This window comes from Solea senegalensis, linkage group LG10, assembly GCF_019176455.1.
Source record: "Solea senegalensis isolate Sse05_10M linkage group LG10, IFAPA_SoseM_1, whole genome shotgun sequence".
NCBI lineage: Eukaryota > Metazoa > Chordata > Actinopteri > Pleuronectiformes > Soleidae > Solea > Solea senegalensis.
This window is the reverse complement of record NC_058030.1, coordinates 12,753,141-12,769,575: the sequence shown is the minus strand read 5'-3', so window position 1 is coordinate 12,769,575 and position 16,435 is coordinate 12,753,141. Positions and strand designations below refer to the sequence as shown.

Below are 16,435 nucleotides of genomic sequence, written 5' to 3'. Positions count from 1 at the left end.
ACGGAAGAGGACAGTCTGCAGTGTCATCTCCGTCTCTTCTGAGCAGATTCGCTCCTAATTGCGGTGTGTGATAAAACACCCACTGATTTGTCTGTCATGGTGGAAAGTGAAAGTTGGGAGAATAATGATGCAGCAGTGGAATGTCTTCTTATTTTTTTTTTCTCCTTTACTTTCCTTTGACTTGGCTCTTGTTATTTTTGCCGTTTGAAGAGATTTGCACATTTTTCCCTCGCGTTTCTGCTGAAAGGTGATGTAGTTTGCCTCGGTTCGGCTAATACTGCACATGCTTCAATCGGGCAGACGCTCGCCACACATGTAAGCCTTTTAATATCAGAGCAGGAGGAGAGAGTGAGGAGCTGCTGAGACGGGAGCGCAGCTTATACCATACAGTAAATGTAGTTACATAGATGAAAATATCCCCAAGGAGATAACTGTGACAATTTGTTCTGTGCCGTGTGGTGGGAGGCTTCCTCTTCACACCTTCAAGTGCGATTTCTTTATGAGAGCATAATGTCGGGACGTTAACTTGACTTTCCACACTCCGCACCTTCCCCCTAATATTTCTACTTGGCTGTTTTCCAGGTGTGTTGGTCCTCGAGGCCGTGATACAAGTCATCAAGATGGTGGCCTTGTCACTGAAGATCTGTGTCCGCCAATGCAATGTGGTGAAGACGATGCAGTTTGAGCCGTGCACGCCGGTGTATGACGCATGCCGAATCATCCGAGAGCGAGTCCCTGAGGCGCAGACAGGACAAGGTTTGTGGATGACTGCGAAATGGTCCCAACATGCATAATCTATCCTTTACCTAGTGGCAGTCGATAGGCATTCACATCCTGCTTCACGTTGTGTTTCAGCATCGGACTACGGCCTCTTCTTGTCGGACGACGATCCCAGGAAGGGAATCTGGCTGGAGTCGGGAAGAACCCTGGATTACTACATGCTGCGTAATGGCGTAAGATTGAGTCATACAGTCTGAGGTGCACAACCAACGGTGTCACCTATCACCTGATAATGTGATTTATGTTTTCTCCAGAGACATGAGTTATGTTCCCTCCTCCCCTTGCCTGCTGTGACCGATTGCGGTTTGCTGTTGAGAATGATCACAGAGGTTGTCGGTGTCGTTACTCGCTTGCTCTGTTTTCTCAGGACGTCTTGGAATACAAAAAGAAACAAAGGCCGCAAAAGATCAAAATGCTGGATGGAGCGATTAAAACCATCATGGTGGACGACTCCAAAACAGTCGGGGAGCTGCTTGTCACCATTTGCAGTAGAATAGGTAACTGATGGCTTCAAGCCACCGCTAATATGAATCTTGAAAAGCTGTCGTCTGTGGCTTGAATTATTCATTCCCTGTGTTATTTTTAGTCCAAACTAAAGCATGCCACTCGAATTTACACTGAGCAGCGTTGTGTTACTGTGTTGTTATGTGCTATATTCATTTAGCATGTGTTAACCCACTGTTCTGAACATCCCATACGACATATAAAGTCACATTTCTAAGGTACAATGGACATGATTTATTATGTCCATTGAGCTTGTTTCTGAATGTTTAAGTCATCCTCCCAAGGCGCAGGCTGTGCCTTCTTTGTCTGACACTGAAGGTTTGCCCCAAGCTGTATATTTCAGTTATGATGGGCTGCTATCAAGCCCATTTGTTTAAGGGAGGAGAGCGATGTGTGTCTGGCAGAGAGCTTTATTGGAAAATATTTGTTTCGGGTAAATCTTTCTGCTTGGCTTCTTCTCCTCCTTGGTTTGCATTTTTGATTTTTCTGGCTCTGCACCAGCTTTCCTCCACTCCACACTTCTTATAACTGAGAGGATTGCTTTGTTTTCTGCGATTGCAACAACTGTGCCAGTTTGAGGCGGCCGCTCCTCCACCTGTTCACCCGTCTTAACGTGTCCTTCTACAGGAATCACCAACTATGAAGAGTACTCCCTCATTCAGGAGGTGGCCGAGGACAAGAAGGAGGATGGAGTGGGGACACTGAAGAAAGACAGAACGCTGCTGCTCCGAGATGAGAGGAAAATGGAAAAGCTCAAAGCCAAACTCCACACCGATGACGACCGTGAGTGTGAAGTTTTTGTTTTTTTAATTGATATCCTGATGACTTAATGCCTGTTTCATTCTTTCGCAGTAATATATCTGACTCGGTGCCATCATGTGGTCTCGATTAATGCATGAACGTATCAAAAGAAGTTTAAATTTAGTAAGTTAAATGAAATGGCCACTGTTATCATTCGCCCAGAGGACACCAATTCAATTTTGAAACTCGTGAATATATAAATCACCCGTTTAACCTTGATTGAAAACGAAGTCTTCTCTCGGCAGAAAAAGAAAACGACTCAAGATATTCACTTGACTGTGATTAATTGTCTCTCTCAGTTGATCCGTCACCTCTGTCTGATGTGTTTTCATCCCTCGTGGTTGAATTATCATTTACCTCCGGTAATATCTGTGCTAACTGTGTGTTATTGATTGAGCAGTGAACTGGCTGGACCACAGCAGGACGTTCAGAGAGCAAGGAGTGGAGGAGAGCGAGACTCTGCTGCTCAGGCGCAAGTTCTTCTACTCAGACCAGAACGTGGACTCGCGGGACCCTGTTCAGCTAAACCTGCTCTATGTTCAGGTGAACTTTGACACTCACACACACACACACACACACACCTTGAAGCTGACATTGCAAACACAGTGGAGAGATTTTGAAAAATGTGCCCTATACTGTGGTTTCAAGTTTTTTATTAGAGGTGACGGAACATGTAACTGGAGTGTAATTAAATGAAATAATTGCATTTTTGTGTGCTATTTAGTTTTGGCTTGTTTTGACGTGTTGGTTCTGTGCCTTTATTTAGCCGAACAGCATCACAACAATGTAAATCCTTGAATATAAAAAACGTAATCGCTGCATATTTGAAGTGGCTGGTAAGGGGTTGTTTCCTTTACTGAGGCTCTAAGGAAAGAGGATATTGCATCATGCACAGATTGTAAAGCCCATTCAGACAAACAGTGGGTTGTGAATTTGGGGCTATACAAACAAAATTGATTTGATCTGAAAACACTGATCTATCATCACCTCAAAATTGCTACACAACAGACGTAGAGTGATATCAGCACACATTTGGAGTCCTAGTTCTATTTCTGTCTCCCAAGAAAGTTATCTGCCTCTATATCTAGTAAATACTTTGCCAGCTGGTCACTACTAGCTTTACTTGTGCACTGAAAACTGCTGCCTACCGAGGCTGTAAGTATTTTCATGTGAGAGAAGACGACCAGAACATTACATTTGAGGGCAAAACAATGACAACTCTGGAACTGCAGAGTCAGGTGATAACCCTTCATAAGCTATCCCCCCCACACACTCTATGCTTCCCAACATCACACTGCTCTTTTTGGCGTTCAGTTGAAAGCGGGCAATCTTTACCATATCAACACTGCTGCTTTTATTCCATTGTGTGCTCTTATGTTTACATACAAACCCCCACGTTTAGCATCGCTTTGGATGCATGCAACCTGAAATAACTTTCTGTGAGTCAAGGACGCTGGACACTGGAACGCAGCATAACGTCAATGCCCTAAGTGTTGATCAAATATGTCTGATACGTCATTGGTTAAAAACTTAAACAAGGCTTCCATGTGCTGGCTATGCACGGAAAAGCAGCGCTGCTGCTGCTGCTGCTGTTGTTGGCCCTGTTTCTGGCTGTGGCTAACAAATGAAACGCAAAACAGCTTTTAATTCTGAAGGGTCAAAAGACTTTCACCCTGTACCCGAAGTTCTTTGCCAACAAAAAACTCCCTGGTGCTGCAAGGAAAGGGCAGGAATAATGCAGATACTATTCATTTACTTGGTAGGATGGTATGATGCTATGTTATTTTGCCAATGTATGGCTATGAGTGCAATAACTTAAGACTTGGCAAGGTATTGTTCTGGGATTTTGATACCTTTTTCCTTTCCTGTTACACATATATATCATGATATATCATAAATTAAATAGTCTTACATACCATCATTATCATGGACAACATTGTATTGTACTGTAGTAGTGTGTCCGTGCTATGGAAATGGAGCTCTGGCAAAAAAATAGAGCAGACAAGAAGGAAATTAGCACTGATGAAAAACTAATTTAAACCTGGGGTTAAACTGTGTTTTTGACCAGTGGCAATATACCCACTTCAGCCCGTTAGTATTAGTATTGCTGTACAAGATGCTGTTTTTGCATTTTTGTGGAGCATGTGCAGAGTACATAGGCCAGCTTGAGTCCGACTGAATTGCATTATCTGGGTGTGCTAGTCTGACTTTTTTTTTTTTTTACAATTTCTGTATTTTAAAAGTCAAGTTTTAGTCAGAATTCAGTTTATTCTAATGTCAAGTAACTGATTCAGTGAGATTCAAGGGGTTTGTTTTCAAGGCCATCGTGTCACGTCCTTATCCAAACTGTCAGGAGTGGATTAGTCCTATGTGCAGCATACACACAGTACATGGAAGGGAATCTACTGGAGAGTTTGGCATTGTATGGTTTCATCTTCTTCTTCTCTCTTATTTGCTATTTCTGTTGTGGCGTGTGTTAAGATTATAACCTGTTCATACAAATTTGCTGGCACCAGGGAAGTTTCCCTGAGTGGAGGGGAAACTTGAGGGGAGTCAAGTGTGCACACATGACTCTGCTCACATCAGCCCCTTCAGCCGGGGGAGGACAGCTCCCCACTGACACCTGGTCTCAGACAGCAGTGTGCGAGACTCCCAAACACAGGTGGACGCTGTGAGACAGACACAGAGCATAGGAAACTGAATATCTTTGTGCAAATGACTTGCATAGACGCCGGCCCGAAGAAAATGCATGAGCTCTGAAAAGCGGTGCTCAGAGTACAGAGTATATTTGACTAGTGCTGTCATCGTATCAGTCCTTGTTGCCTGCTGAACGTGGTCATAAGAGACATGGAGTCGTCCGCCCTCCGTGTCTGCCCCGGCTGCTCTCCGCCCATCTATCTGTCTGCCCCTGTTTTTCCTCTCAATCTTCCTTACCCTCTGTTTCCTTCCCTTCCATTTTGCCTGTCTCCACAACTGCTCCATCTCCTACACATTCTGACATAATTGCACACATCTCCACCCTCTCACCCTGGCACAGATTACTGCACTGTGCACATCATGCTCTCCCCTCAACACACACACACTCATATTTCCTCTCACAACAACATCCCTACCCCCCTGCCCCGCCTCCTTTTGCTCCACTGTCCATCCTTCTGTCTTCTCCTCGTCCCTTCACTCTGTCTCACACACATTCAGACGGTCACACAGGCTGATCACATAGACTCTTAGCATGGCTGTGGCTCTAATTTTGTTATTGTGTCAAAAGGCCAGAGCAGAGAGAGCTATAGCAGAGGGTAGCATATTACCCCATGGCTTCTTTTCCACATTCCACCCCCCCTCTTGTCTTGCACATTAATTACACACACACATGCACATGTTCTTCTTTAATATCCTGTATCACTCACAATCGCCCTGTAATTGTGTGAACCTCAGCAGAATTCAGTAATTGAATTCAGATTCAGCAGATGGTGGGTGGTATTTTTTCTTCTTTTTTTTTTCTTTCTGACATCCCTGCAAATCAGCGATGTCTAAAACAAGCTTATTTTTATTAGTGATGTGAAGCTTCCATGATTCCATCCCTCTCGCATCCACGTCCATGCACACGCATGATGGAAGCTTTGCCAGTAACAGACTAATCTCCTTTACTACTCAGCCACTCCCTCTCTGTCATTTGTACGATGATCTGGGTTTGCACCGTGTGATGGGATAGTCCAAATTATGAACAAATGAAGGGTTGTGAATAATACATAGTATCCGTACAAGGGAATCTTTAGTGCTGCTATCTCATCCTTCAGAGTGTGTAGTTGGATTCAACTCACTTGGTTTTTGATAGTATTTGTTGCAGTTTTTGAGACATCATTTGCTTTGTCGGAATAAGAACAGCACGGATAAATGGAGTGAGATATGAACCAAAGCCAGTTTAGCTCAGCACTTGGTTGGTGAATGACCGATCACAGAGGCGGCAAATTCACATTACATGTGCAATTTATGCTCAGAATAACACTGTATTATTATCCAAGCCATGAAACATTTACATAATAATTTAGATAATCCCTTACGCATATATTATTGCCAATTGTCCTACTCAAACAGTGTGAATTCAGTTGCTTTTGCCTCAGTGTGATAGATAGGGCGAAAGGTGGGGTACCTCTCTCACACTCACACCTAGTGTCCAATTTGCTTAATCCCCAAATCTGCATGTTTTTAGACTGTGGAAGGAAACCCATACATGTAAAAGATGAATAACATTTGCATGCCTGTTGTTGTGTTATTATCTTCATTGTGTCTGTTTGTCATTTTGTAATTTTGTTTGTAATTCAAACTCATAAAGGGGCTTCCACAACCACAATTTAGTACCTTAATAACTAAGAGCTCACTGTTTAATTTATCCACTGATTTAAAAAAAAAATAGATCCATTATTCCTTGAATCCTTTAAAACAGAGGTCTCAAACTCGTAGCCCGTGGGCCACATGGGCAATATTATCAAAATACCACTAAGAACAAAAAAATGTAAATAGCTCCAACGGTACTCTTTGTTTTTGCTAGTGCTACTTATTGTTTGCTATTTTCCTGAACAGTAAGCAATGTTTTTATCTACGGTTATATGAATCACATTTGTAAATGTATGTAGCATAAAATAATATGTGTTATTATTACAGTTATTATTTAGTTCAGTTCTCATTATAAACATGTTTTTGTTATTGTGGCCTGTCTATCCTTCTATATCATAACAAACACTGTATCTTTGAATCATGAATGTCGTTATTGTGTTATCGTGAATTAATATTGTGAATATTATGATTTTCCCACGTCGTTATGACCGGCCCCCTCAAGACCAGACTGGACACTCATTGGCCCCCCAGGTCGTTTGAATTTGAGACCCCTGCTTTAAAATGATACAGAGCTATAACATTGTGTGGCAGAGTGAGGGGCATGTGTGAGGCCCAGATTAGGAGTCTTCTCGTGTCCGCTAAGAGCGTATATACTCCTCTGTGAATTAGACTGGGGAAAGGACTTTATTGTGAGTGCAGGAGATTGTTGTCCTCATTACAGCGGTAAGCTCCTGCTTAGTTTTTCATTGATGTAATGGGTTGTAAGGAGTCGGGTCCATGCTGTGTGCACTGATATGCTAATGCTAAAAGCACTGATGGAAGCTTTCTGTCAGCGAGACCTCTCAGCTTTTGGAGTCATTAATTTTACAGCAGCGCACAAGAGACGGAGTGGGAGAGGAGCGATAGGCAGAGCTGACTGCCCCGTGGAGAAAAACAACACATACTGACAAACCATTTGAAATATGTCAACAAGGCCTCCTCCCTTTCCATCTACCTAAATTGAGAGGATTATGTAGACATATTATATAGACAGTCTGGCTGAAAATGCAGTGAAACCTAAGTGATGTCTCAGCAGCACTGAACAGGCAATTTCTCTACTCAGTAGAAAAAACAACATTTAGTCATTAGATTTCATACCAACATATTGATGGCCAATCTAATACAAATGGGATATCACGATGCATTTCTGTATTGTTTTTTTTTTCCCTCAACACATAATGGGCGGTGATGCCGTATTTCATTGTCACAAACGCGTCTTATTTGAGAACAGAACCATATTTAGGTGTGTGAAAGGTCTACGTCCATCAATGATGACGAGTTCCGAGCTCTACACACACACTTCAGCCACTTCTCTGAAGCCACAGTGCATTTAAAGCAGACATTGGCACTCATTTATCAAACTTGCCTCGAAACGGGTGCCAATTCAGGTGCAAAAGTCAAGTCTCACCTTTGCCACCCCGTCCTGGCGTGCACCCGATCAGGCTCTGATAAATGCAGCAGCTGAAAATGATCGTAATTTGATTTCAAGTACCTTGTCCTTATGTAATTAATGGTCCGGAGAGTTTACGTCACTGAGATGCGTAATACGGCCTAGAGGAGAGGCTTCAGAAGCTGAAAATAAGCTCAGAAGAACAATGTGATTCTGTTTTTCAGACTGGAAAGTGGGATCAAAGGGATACGGCAGCAACACGTTCAAGATAAAAGAGGGCCAATAAGTGCTCATTACAGAGATCTATTGGGTGACTTTTGGATAAATCTCTGGACTTTGTTGCTGCAACGTCTTCCTGTAAGTGTGTTTTATCCTCTCTCATACCTCCCCCCGCCCCCTCATGTCTCCTTCAGGCTAGGGATGATATATTGAATGGATCCCATCCCGTCTCCTTTGATAAAGCCTGTGAGTTCGCAGGGATCCAGGCTCAGATCCAGTTTGGGCCTCACGTGGAGCACAAGCACAAGCCCGGATTCCTTGAGTAAGCTCTCTTCTTTTTTTTCCCTGCATTCATGCAACATTCACACTTACTGTTGTCAGCTGGACATATAGATTGTCATCTCCTGCTTCAGTACAGCTGGTTACTTCTGGGATTTCCCCCAATTGAAAGCTCAGGGCTGATGTCAGCACTTACAACTGTTTTTTTTTTATATATATGTAAGCAGTATAGAGCAAGAATGACCTCATATGTAGAGGCATGTTAATAGAAAAGGAAATGCCTGTAGCTGAAAAGAGTAACCATGTAAAAATGTAATTTATCCCCACAGCCTGAAGGAGTTCCTACCTAAAGAGTACATCAAGCAGAGAGGGTCCGAGAAGAAAATATTCCAAGTATGTGTAGTATATCACTTGAATGTTGCATTTAAGTAAAAAAAAAGTGTTAAATATTTGACATCCTGGACAGCCCATAGTGATTATAGTATTTTGTTCTCTGTAGAAACACAGATTGACAGAATACAACACATGTAGACGTGACATTTAGATGTAACTGCTGCCGTCTCTGCAGGAACATAAAAACTGTGGAGAGATGACTGAGATTGAGGCAAAAGTGAAATATGTGAAGCTGGCCCGGTCCCTGCAGACATACGGGGTGTCCTTCTTCCTGGTGAAGGTAAGATTGTAAACAAGTAAAATAAAGAGAAATGTGTTCAATTTCATCTGCTTCATTGGCACAAACATCATGCTCCCATTTCCAAAGAGTGTTTATTCTCTTAAAGGATAATGCATTTTAATAATGCTTTTTTTTGTCGTCGTATGGGCCATCATTTTAGAGCTAAATGTATTTTTGCATTTTCTGTCTTTATTTTGATAAATGCAGTTGACAGGGTGAGAGATTAGGAGAACGAGACGTGGAGTTTAACCAAAGATCTGCACAAGGTTTCTGCACTTATGTGTCCTAATCATGTAGCTATTGGGTCACCCCGGCCTTCATTTTGATTAGTTGTGGTAATGTAATGCAGCCACAGAGTGCATTGCGTGACAGATTTTGAAACAGAGAAACATAACAAAATTAGAGGAAGCACTCAGAATAAGTCGACCCCCGCCAAGGCCACTTGGTTTCCCACTGTGTCGGTAAACTCCCCTGTTTTGCAAGGTCAACATTTTGTCGTGCAAGAAAAACAACAACCTGGATTTGTATCCGGATCCGGATCACAACCAAGATCTAATCATTGCTTTGTTATCATTTCATCTCCAGAAAATTTGGTCCAAATGTGGCCTTTGCACAAGACGTTAAGCTGCTCACAGAGAAACGCCGCCAAAAACATAACCTCCTTGTTTGAGGTAAAATGAAATCTGATGAGATCAGATAATCGTACGGAAACAAACCTCAGATCCAAGAGGCTCAAGTGATGGCCAACAGTATGAAAAGAAATTGTGGTCCCATCATCACGACTAATCAGCATGACAGATGAAATCAGTTCCGAGTGGAAGCTTTTACACTCTCAGTCGGTGCTGTAAAATGCTTGTGACAATTCTGTTCTGGTTTGGCAAAAACAAAAGTAGAATGGAAGTGCTGCACGCGAGCGAGAAGAAGTCGCACCCGCAGGAATTAAACACTCAGTGACAAGCGGCTGAGTTAGAAACTTGGAGGACGGAGGGTTTTGGTTGCCTGCTGGGGTCTTAAATGGATGATAAATTGAATGTTTGGCTTCACATTTCCAGCCCACTGTGTGTGAGAGCTTGTGTATGGAAGAGCGCATGTGCGTCCACATGTATGTTTTTTTTCTTGCTTTCGATGAGGAGATTTATTGATGGACATTTCAAGACTCTGTTATAAATAATTCACTCCAGCCGCACTCTGCTCTTGATGCTAACAGAGGCAAAAGCACAGACCTGGCTCTGTGCTCAAGCACATCTGAGCCCTTATTATTTCTCATCTGACAGCCCGTAATCACTGCAGATGTAAGGGTTGCCAAGTTCTCTGATGCCGTAAACGTCACAGATTTGAAAATACCGATGGAAGTGTATTCCAACAGTAATCAAGGAGAATCATTTAAAATTGATGCCCACTTCAGATAAGAAAATCAAACTTCCTGCTTGAATACTGCCTTGACAATTATCGTGACGTGACCTAAAACAATGGAAGTTTAAAATAAACACTGCGTTAAGATATCACAAACACTTGGATAATGTTATCTGTCCTTGTGTTGGACAGCCCTCAACCTAGAAATCCATCTACTCATTGGCCTCACCTCTATTCTCGTAGCTTTCTATTTTAACCCAGCGATAAAACAACAAAAGCCCGTAGATATAAGGTGTATATATTTTAAACTCCCCCATCTCTATAACCCACTAATTTCTCTATTGCCCTCTGCGCCCTTGGAAGAGAGCCAAGTGTAGGCTTGGTCTCTAAAGTGAGCTGTAATAGATTTCCAGTGGGCAGAGTGTTGGAGGGCACCGGAGTTGGTCAGGCAGAGAGCGGGTGGAAACACCATGATGGTGTGCTGACAGTGAAGCCTGTGGAGTCTCTGCTCAATAAAGCAGCCATTAAACAATGCTGAACTCTGCTGGGTCACTTCACAGCTGCCCTTCTCCTCCATGTAAGGGCTTTAAGTCACAGACACGGCATTGTGTATATCAACAATAGCACCAGCAAAAAGGACACCGTGATTTTTTTTGTGTTCGCGCCTCAAATGAATCATCTTGGTGGGCGTGTGGCGCCGACATAAATGCTGCCTGATGTTTTCCTATCTGACAGGAAAAGATGAAGGGTAAAAATAAGCTTGTCCCACGGCTGCTGGGGATAACCAAAGAGTCAGTGATGCGAGTGGATGAGAAGACGAAGGATGTGGTGCAGGAGTGGCCTCTGACAACCGTCAAGAGATGGGCTGCCTCCCCCAAGAGCTTCACCCTGGTACTGTGTGCATCGGGCCGTCGGGACTAGAAAGTCAAATAATGTATAAACTGCACATATTCAGCATTCTGTGCTTAGAGCAGTTTGCATCACACACTCAGTCTTTCCACCAGGTTTCATTTTCCAAAATAAACAGCATCCTAAAAATTGTTGAGACCCCCCCCCAAGACCTCCAGTGTTGAATGTTTTGAGCATGCTAGCCAGCTATTGCATCCGAGTTAACAATAGATGCTTGGGGAGAAATTGCAGAACTTGGATTTATTATTTATCTGAAAGCTTTTTTCAATATTCTTTCCCAGCTGTTGGCAACAACACTGCTGTCTGTTTTCATCCAGAATTGGTGAGAAGTACCTCATGTAAAGATGGCTGATTATGCTAGTTATGCAAAAAAAAAAATCATACATATTATCTAAGACGTACGAAAATATTCTGTGGAAAGCTTTGACTTAGACTGCTTCTCATTTTAATCACCTCTTTGGAGAAATATGTTTTAGTTTTTTTTTGTTAGGAGTGGAAATAATTAAAATGCTGCCAAGAATCTGCCAGTAAAGCATTTTCTTTCCTTCTGTAAGAAGAATGTCAGGCTCCTGTTAGGTTTAAAATGTTTTATCAATACCACACACGTACGTTACCTTTCTGTGACTTTTATTTTCCGAATATTTAATCCATTAGGATTTTGGAGAGTACCAGGAGAGTTATTACTCCGTTCAGACGACAGAGGGAGAGCAGATATCCCAACTTATCGCCGGATACATCGACATCATTCTCAAAAAGGCAAGTAGTGAGACTGTTTGCGTTAATATGGCACGCGTACAGTTTTTGAAAAAGTATGCTTCCCTACCTCAGTTTCCCCTGAGTTGTGAAATATCTTCATTCTTTTCTTTTGTTATGTGCCCACCAGTGACACTGTTAGCGTAGCTGTTAGCAAAGATGGCAGACAATGTTTACATTCTGGGAATGAGGTCCCGTCTCCCTACGAGTGGGTTAAAAAAAGGTCTAAAAAGTTTTTTTTAGAATTAGTGCAGAAGTGTCACTGGTATATAACAAAAAAAAAGAATGAAGATATTTCTCGACTCTGAAACTGAGGTTGGGAAGCACAATTTTTCAAAAATACTACCCCTATTCTAGTAACACGAAGCTAAATGCAAATCAGTGACGTATTCCTTTAAGTTTCTATTCTTCACTGTGATGTCCGTGGCTCCACAGAAGCAGAGTAAGGATCGTTTTGGTCTTGAGGGCGATGAGGAGTCCACCATGCTGGAGGAATCGGTTTCCCCCAAGAAGTGAGTCGTGTAGTTTCTCTATCCTATTGTCCACACACTGCTACTGTTCTAAGTCTTCATGATTTTAAACCTTGCCTGACTAGCGTATTTCCCCCAAGAGAGGAGTTAAACACAAAAAACAGCACTTTGAAATTTAAAGTAACACTAACGCTGTTGTTCAATAATCTGCGGTATTGTTTTAGAATTGTGTGTTTTAGAAAATGAGTTCTTCCTTGTTTAATTTTTTGTTTTTGCACACATTAAGAAGCAAAAGCACCAATGTATCTTTGTTCATAAAACGGTGCACCACTACAAGGCTAAGATGTCATACTTGGATATTATCTCATCGCAATTCAGTCGTTCATTCATCAATATTGCTCAGCGCTTTCCTCGTGCCGCTTTATAACCAATAGACAATGGTTTGGAAATTAGGTTTTTACTGACAATCCACACGGCTCTCAGTGAAACCACTCTGGCAGAATAAGGCATCATATTCCTGCTGCTCAGGAGCCAATTTACTCGTGTTGTGGCTCTGAGCACAAAGACGTAATTGCTGCTTCTCAAAACAAGCCAAAATTAACCAGAAGAGGAAGGATCATCTGTTGAGCTGAGAATAAAGAGCGTTTTCTTTACTATTTTCTGAAAATACACACTTGCCTCAACTGTTTTTAATTAAATTTTTTTTGTAATGCTGGTTATTTTTTTCTATGTTGTGATCTCAGTTAATTATCATTAATGTAAACATACAACAGTGAATAGCCTCACACGTCAGCTTACAAAGTACAGTGATACTGTCAACATGTAGAGATCCTTTTCCTAAAAAAGGATAATTTATAAGTGGGATAATGAGTTTTTCTCACGATTAAAGGCGAGATAAAAAGAGCAATATTTATCATTTCGGCAGTCCTTAACCCATAGTCAGTTTTGCTTAGTTTGACAAAGTTTGATTTTCTCATTTTCATTTAAAACCTGCTTTTAAATGAAGGATCTAAGTTGAAGGATCTAAGTTTGAATCCAGCCACACACATCCTTAATGTGCAAGTAACAACTTAATAATGTGCGTATTCGATTATGACACGTACCATCAGAATCAGACAAAACTCTGGCTCACATTCAAATAGAGCTATTTTTGAAAACACTCACAAAAATGCATATAAAGTCACACATTACATGTATGAATGTTCACTCCCTTTGACTTTCTCCCCCGGTTAGGTCCACAATTTTGCAGCAGCAGTTCAATCGGGTCGGCCGTGTGGAGCACGGGTCAGTCGCACTCCCAGGCATAATTAGGTCGGGATCCATCGGTGGCCCTGACACCTTCAATGTGGGCACTATGCCGTCTGCCCAGCAGCAAATCACCACAGGGCAGATGCACAGAGGACACATGCCTCCACTGGTAAAATCAAAGCTTTCTGTCCCATACAAATGCAGCTGTACCAAATTTAGAAATAATCCTCTCTGCAAATTTTTTTTTTGCATCATTCTCACAGTTTAATGCAAATCTGATAACATTCCTGTGAGTGAGATTGTCATGCTCACAGTAAGAACTGCCTCCTGCAGTTTCCAGACATTAGGAAGAAGGTTTTGCTGTGTCATTTTCACATCACGAGTCTCTGTTGTTTGCTGTTGTCACAGAGTCTGGCCCAACAGGCTCTAATGGGGACCATCAACAGCAGCATGCAGGCTGTGCAGCAGGCCCAGTCTGACCTGGGACATGTTGATAATCTCCCTCCACTGGGTCATGACTTAGTAAGGATCCTCTCTACTTACTGCACATTTCTGAAAGTGTTTCAGGAAAGAGTGTTGCATGGATAAATATTCGTACACATGCATCATTTATAGCAATTCCTCAAGTTCAAGTTCACTCTTCTAACAAAAAAGAAAATGAATGTGGGCTATTTGGTATTACAGTCTCCAGTTTTGCTTAGCAGGGAGAGCTTGAGGGAATTGTGCATCAAAGTCAATCAGCTTTCTCAAATATAATTAAGATGTCAAAGTAACTGTAACTGTGCAGGCTGTATTTAATGCCGACTGTTTCCAAAGCTGTAGGTGTCAAAGCCAGAGCCCTTTAATCCCACAGAAAAAAAAAGTTTATATGAGCTGAAAATCACCCACTGTGATGAAAGCCAAGACCTCTCCTTTTCCTCCTCCACCCAAAGGCATCCAGGGTTTGGGTTCAGAACAAAGTGGATGAATCCAAACATGAAATCCACTCTCAAGTTGATGCTATCACCGCTGGAACAGCATCTGTGGTCAATCTCACTGCAGGTGAGCACTCGGGAGAATTCTCAACAGCATTCAGCATTCATTCAACAGCGTATCATGTTCACATTTCATTTATTGCAACAGCAGAGTTCTGCTTTATGAGGAGTGAGCTGAACAAAGCTCTAAACAAAATGGTCCTTTTATAAATATTGTCTCTCTTCACCCCAATGTGTGGTTTAATAAATACAATTCCCAAGACCAAGTAAGTAGTATAGTACTCACTGAAGGTGATATATTTAAAGAAGTGTGCATTCACCATTTTCCACTGAAGATTTAATATAAAGAAATAAATCTGACTTAAAGGCCCAGTATGTAACATTTTTGGCAGAAATTAAATATACTACATATTAGTATGTTTGTATTAATGTATAATTTTTATATTTCAAAAGAAAAATAGTTTGTTTTTCATTGCCTTAGAATAAGCCTTTGTACCAGAATTGGTTGCTCTATGACAGCAAAGTGTCTCTATATAAAAATAAATAAAATGGTCAAAGTTTGCAAGAACTCGGATCAACTATATGACTAGTTTGTTCAGAGGTTTTTTCTCACACATCTCCCAAAACGCTGCATCATAACCAGCGGAAGCTCAGCTTCAGTTGGGACAACAAAGAATAGCTGTTTTTTCACGGCAGTGAGCTTGATGGTGATCGGACACACTGCGGCAAAATGGTCACTTCCAGGGAAGCTCAGTATCTCTGGGAATCAATGGAGCAGTGTGTGGGTGCGTACGTTTTAGAATCATAAAAGAGAACTTGCGAGTGAAGTCAGGAAACAAATAGCAGTCTGTTATGTGTTATTTGCTTGGCGATATAACCCATTTCTGTGAGTACATATTATACACTGTAAAAAAATTAAGATTAAAGCATTTCCCTTTAATTTTACACAATTGCATAACATTTAACAGTTCTGTCATTGCCCAGTTTTGAAGACCAGCAACTACCACTCATATGTACTTAGGGTGACCCGAGCGATTATGTGAGATGCAATTATCTAAGATAATTTTTCAAAAGAGAAGAATAAAAAGTATAATAACAGTTAGAAATAAGTAATTAATTTAGTATTTGTAAGTATGGCTGCAGCTTTTTCCACAGTCTGCTAATCAGTGTGACTGTAAGTGATGTACGCCTAGTTAATTCAGAGACTGTTACTGTGTTTGCCTGCCCACAGTGTTTGGGTTCCAGTAGAAATGTCTTCAGAGATCCACACATCACAAGCAAAAAACTTGGTTTGCTTCACCGGGTTTCCCCATTTTTTGTTAAAGCTGCATCTTCTTTTCTTTGCCTATTATTTTTTTCCGCAGATTCTTTTCAAAAATATGTCTAATTTGCGACTGAGTAGAACTCATGATGACGAAAGGGAGGCCGTGTCCTGTTTTTGACAGGTTGACTGCCATGAGTCTAGCAGCTCCATGGTGACACCCCTTTTTTTTCACAACCGTTGGAACAGATGTAAATTTTTAGAAAAGTGCCAGTCTAGAGCCAATTAAAATGCGGGACATGGGATGTGGGACAAGGAATGCTACTGCTGTGCACTCCTGCACAAAGTGGAACACCTAGTCATCCTATATGTACTTTAGGCAAGGGTCTTGGCCTTGGTCATGGTTCTACAGTAGTAGAAAAAACAGCCACAGTACGCGCCGTGTGTTTT

At 41.7% G+C, this 16,435-nt stretch overlaps 1 protein-coding gene across 2 annotated transcripts in view; it reads left to right on the top strand.

Moving 5' to 3' along the window:
• Window positions 1-16,435, top strand: part of tln2b (talin 2b) — a 79,555-nt gene that overhangs the window by 30,488 nt on the left and 32,632 nt on the right. For both annotated transcript variants that reach the window (XM_044035700.1, XM_044035699.1), the window contains exons 2-15: window positions 583-756; window positions 856-953; window positions 1,148-1,277; window positions 1,912-2,067; window positions 2,486-2,628; window positions 8,260-8,387; window positions 8,674-8,737; window positions 8,913-9,017; window positions 11,106-11,261; window positions 11,934-12,035; window positions 12,468-12,544; window positions 13,736-13,919; window positions 14,159-14,272; window positions 14,683-14,791. In XM_044035700.1, the coding sequence (XP_043891635.1) occupies window positions 621-756; window positions 856-953; window positions 1,148-1,277; window positions 1,912-2,067; window positions 2,486-2,628; window positions 8,260-8,387; window positions 8,674-8,737; window positions 8,913-9,017; window positions 11,106-11,261; window positions 11,934-12,035; window positions 12,468-12,544; window positions 13,736-13,919; window positions 14,159-14,272; window positions 14,683-14,791 (1,702 nt within the window). In that variant the 5' untranslated portion in view covers window positions 583-620. The remainder of the gene's footprint in view (window positions 1-582; window positions 757-855; window positions 954-1,147; window positions 1,278-1,911; window positions 2,068-2,485; window positions 2,629-8,259; window positions 8,388-8,673; window positions 8,738-8,912; window positions 9,018-11,105; window positions 11,262-11,933; window positions 12,036-12,467; window positions 12,545-13,735; window positions 13,920-14,158; window positions 14,273-14,682; window positions 14,792-16,435) is intronic.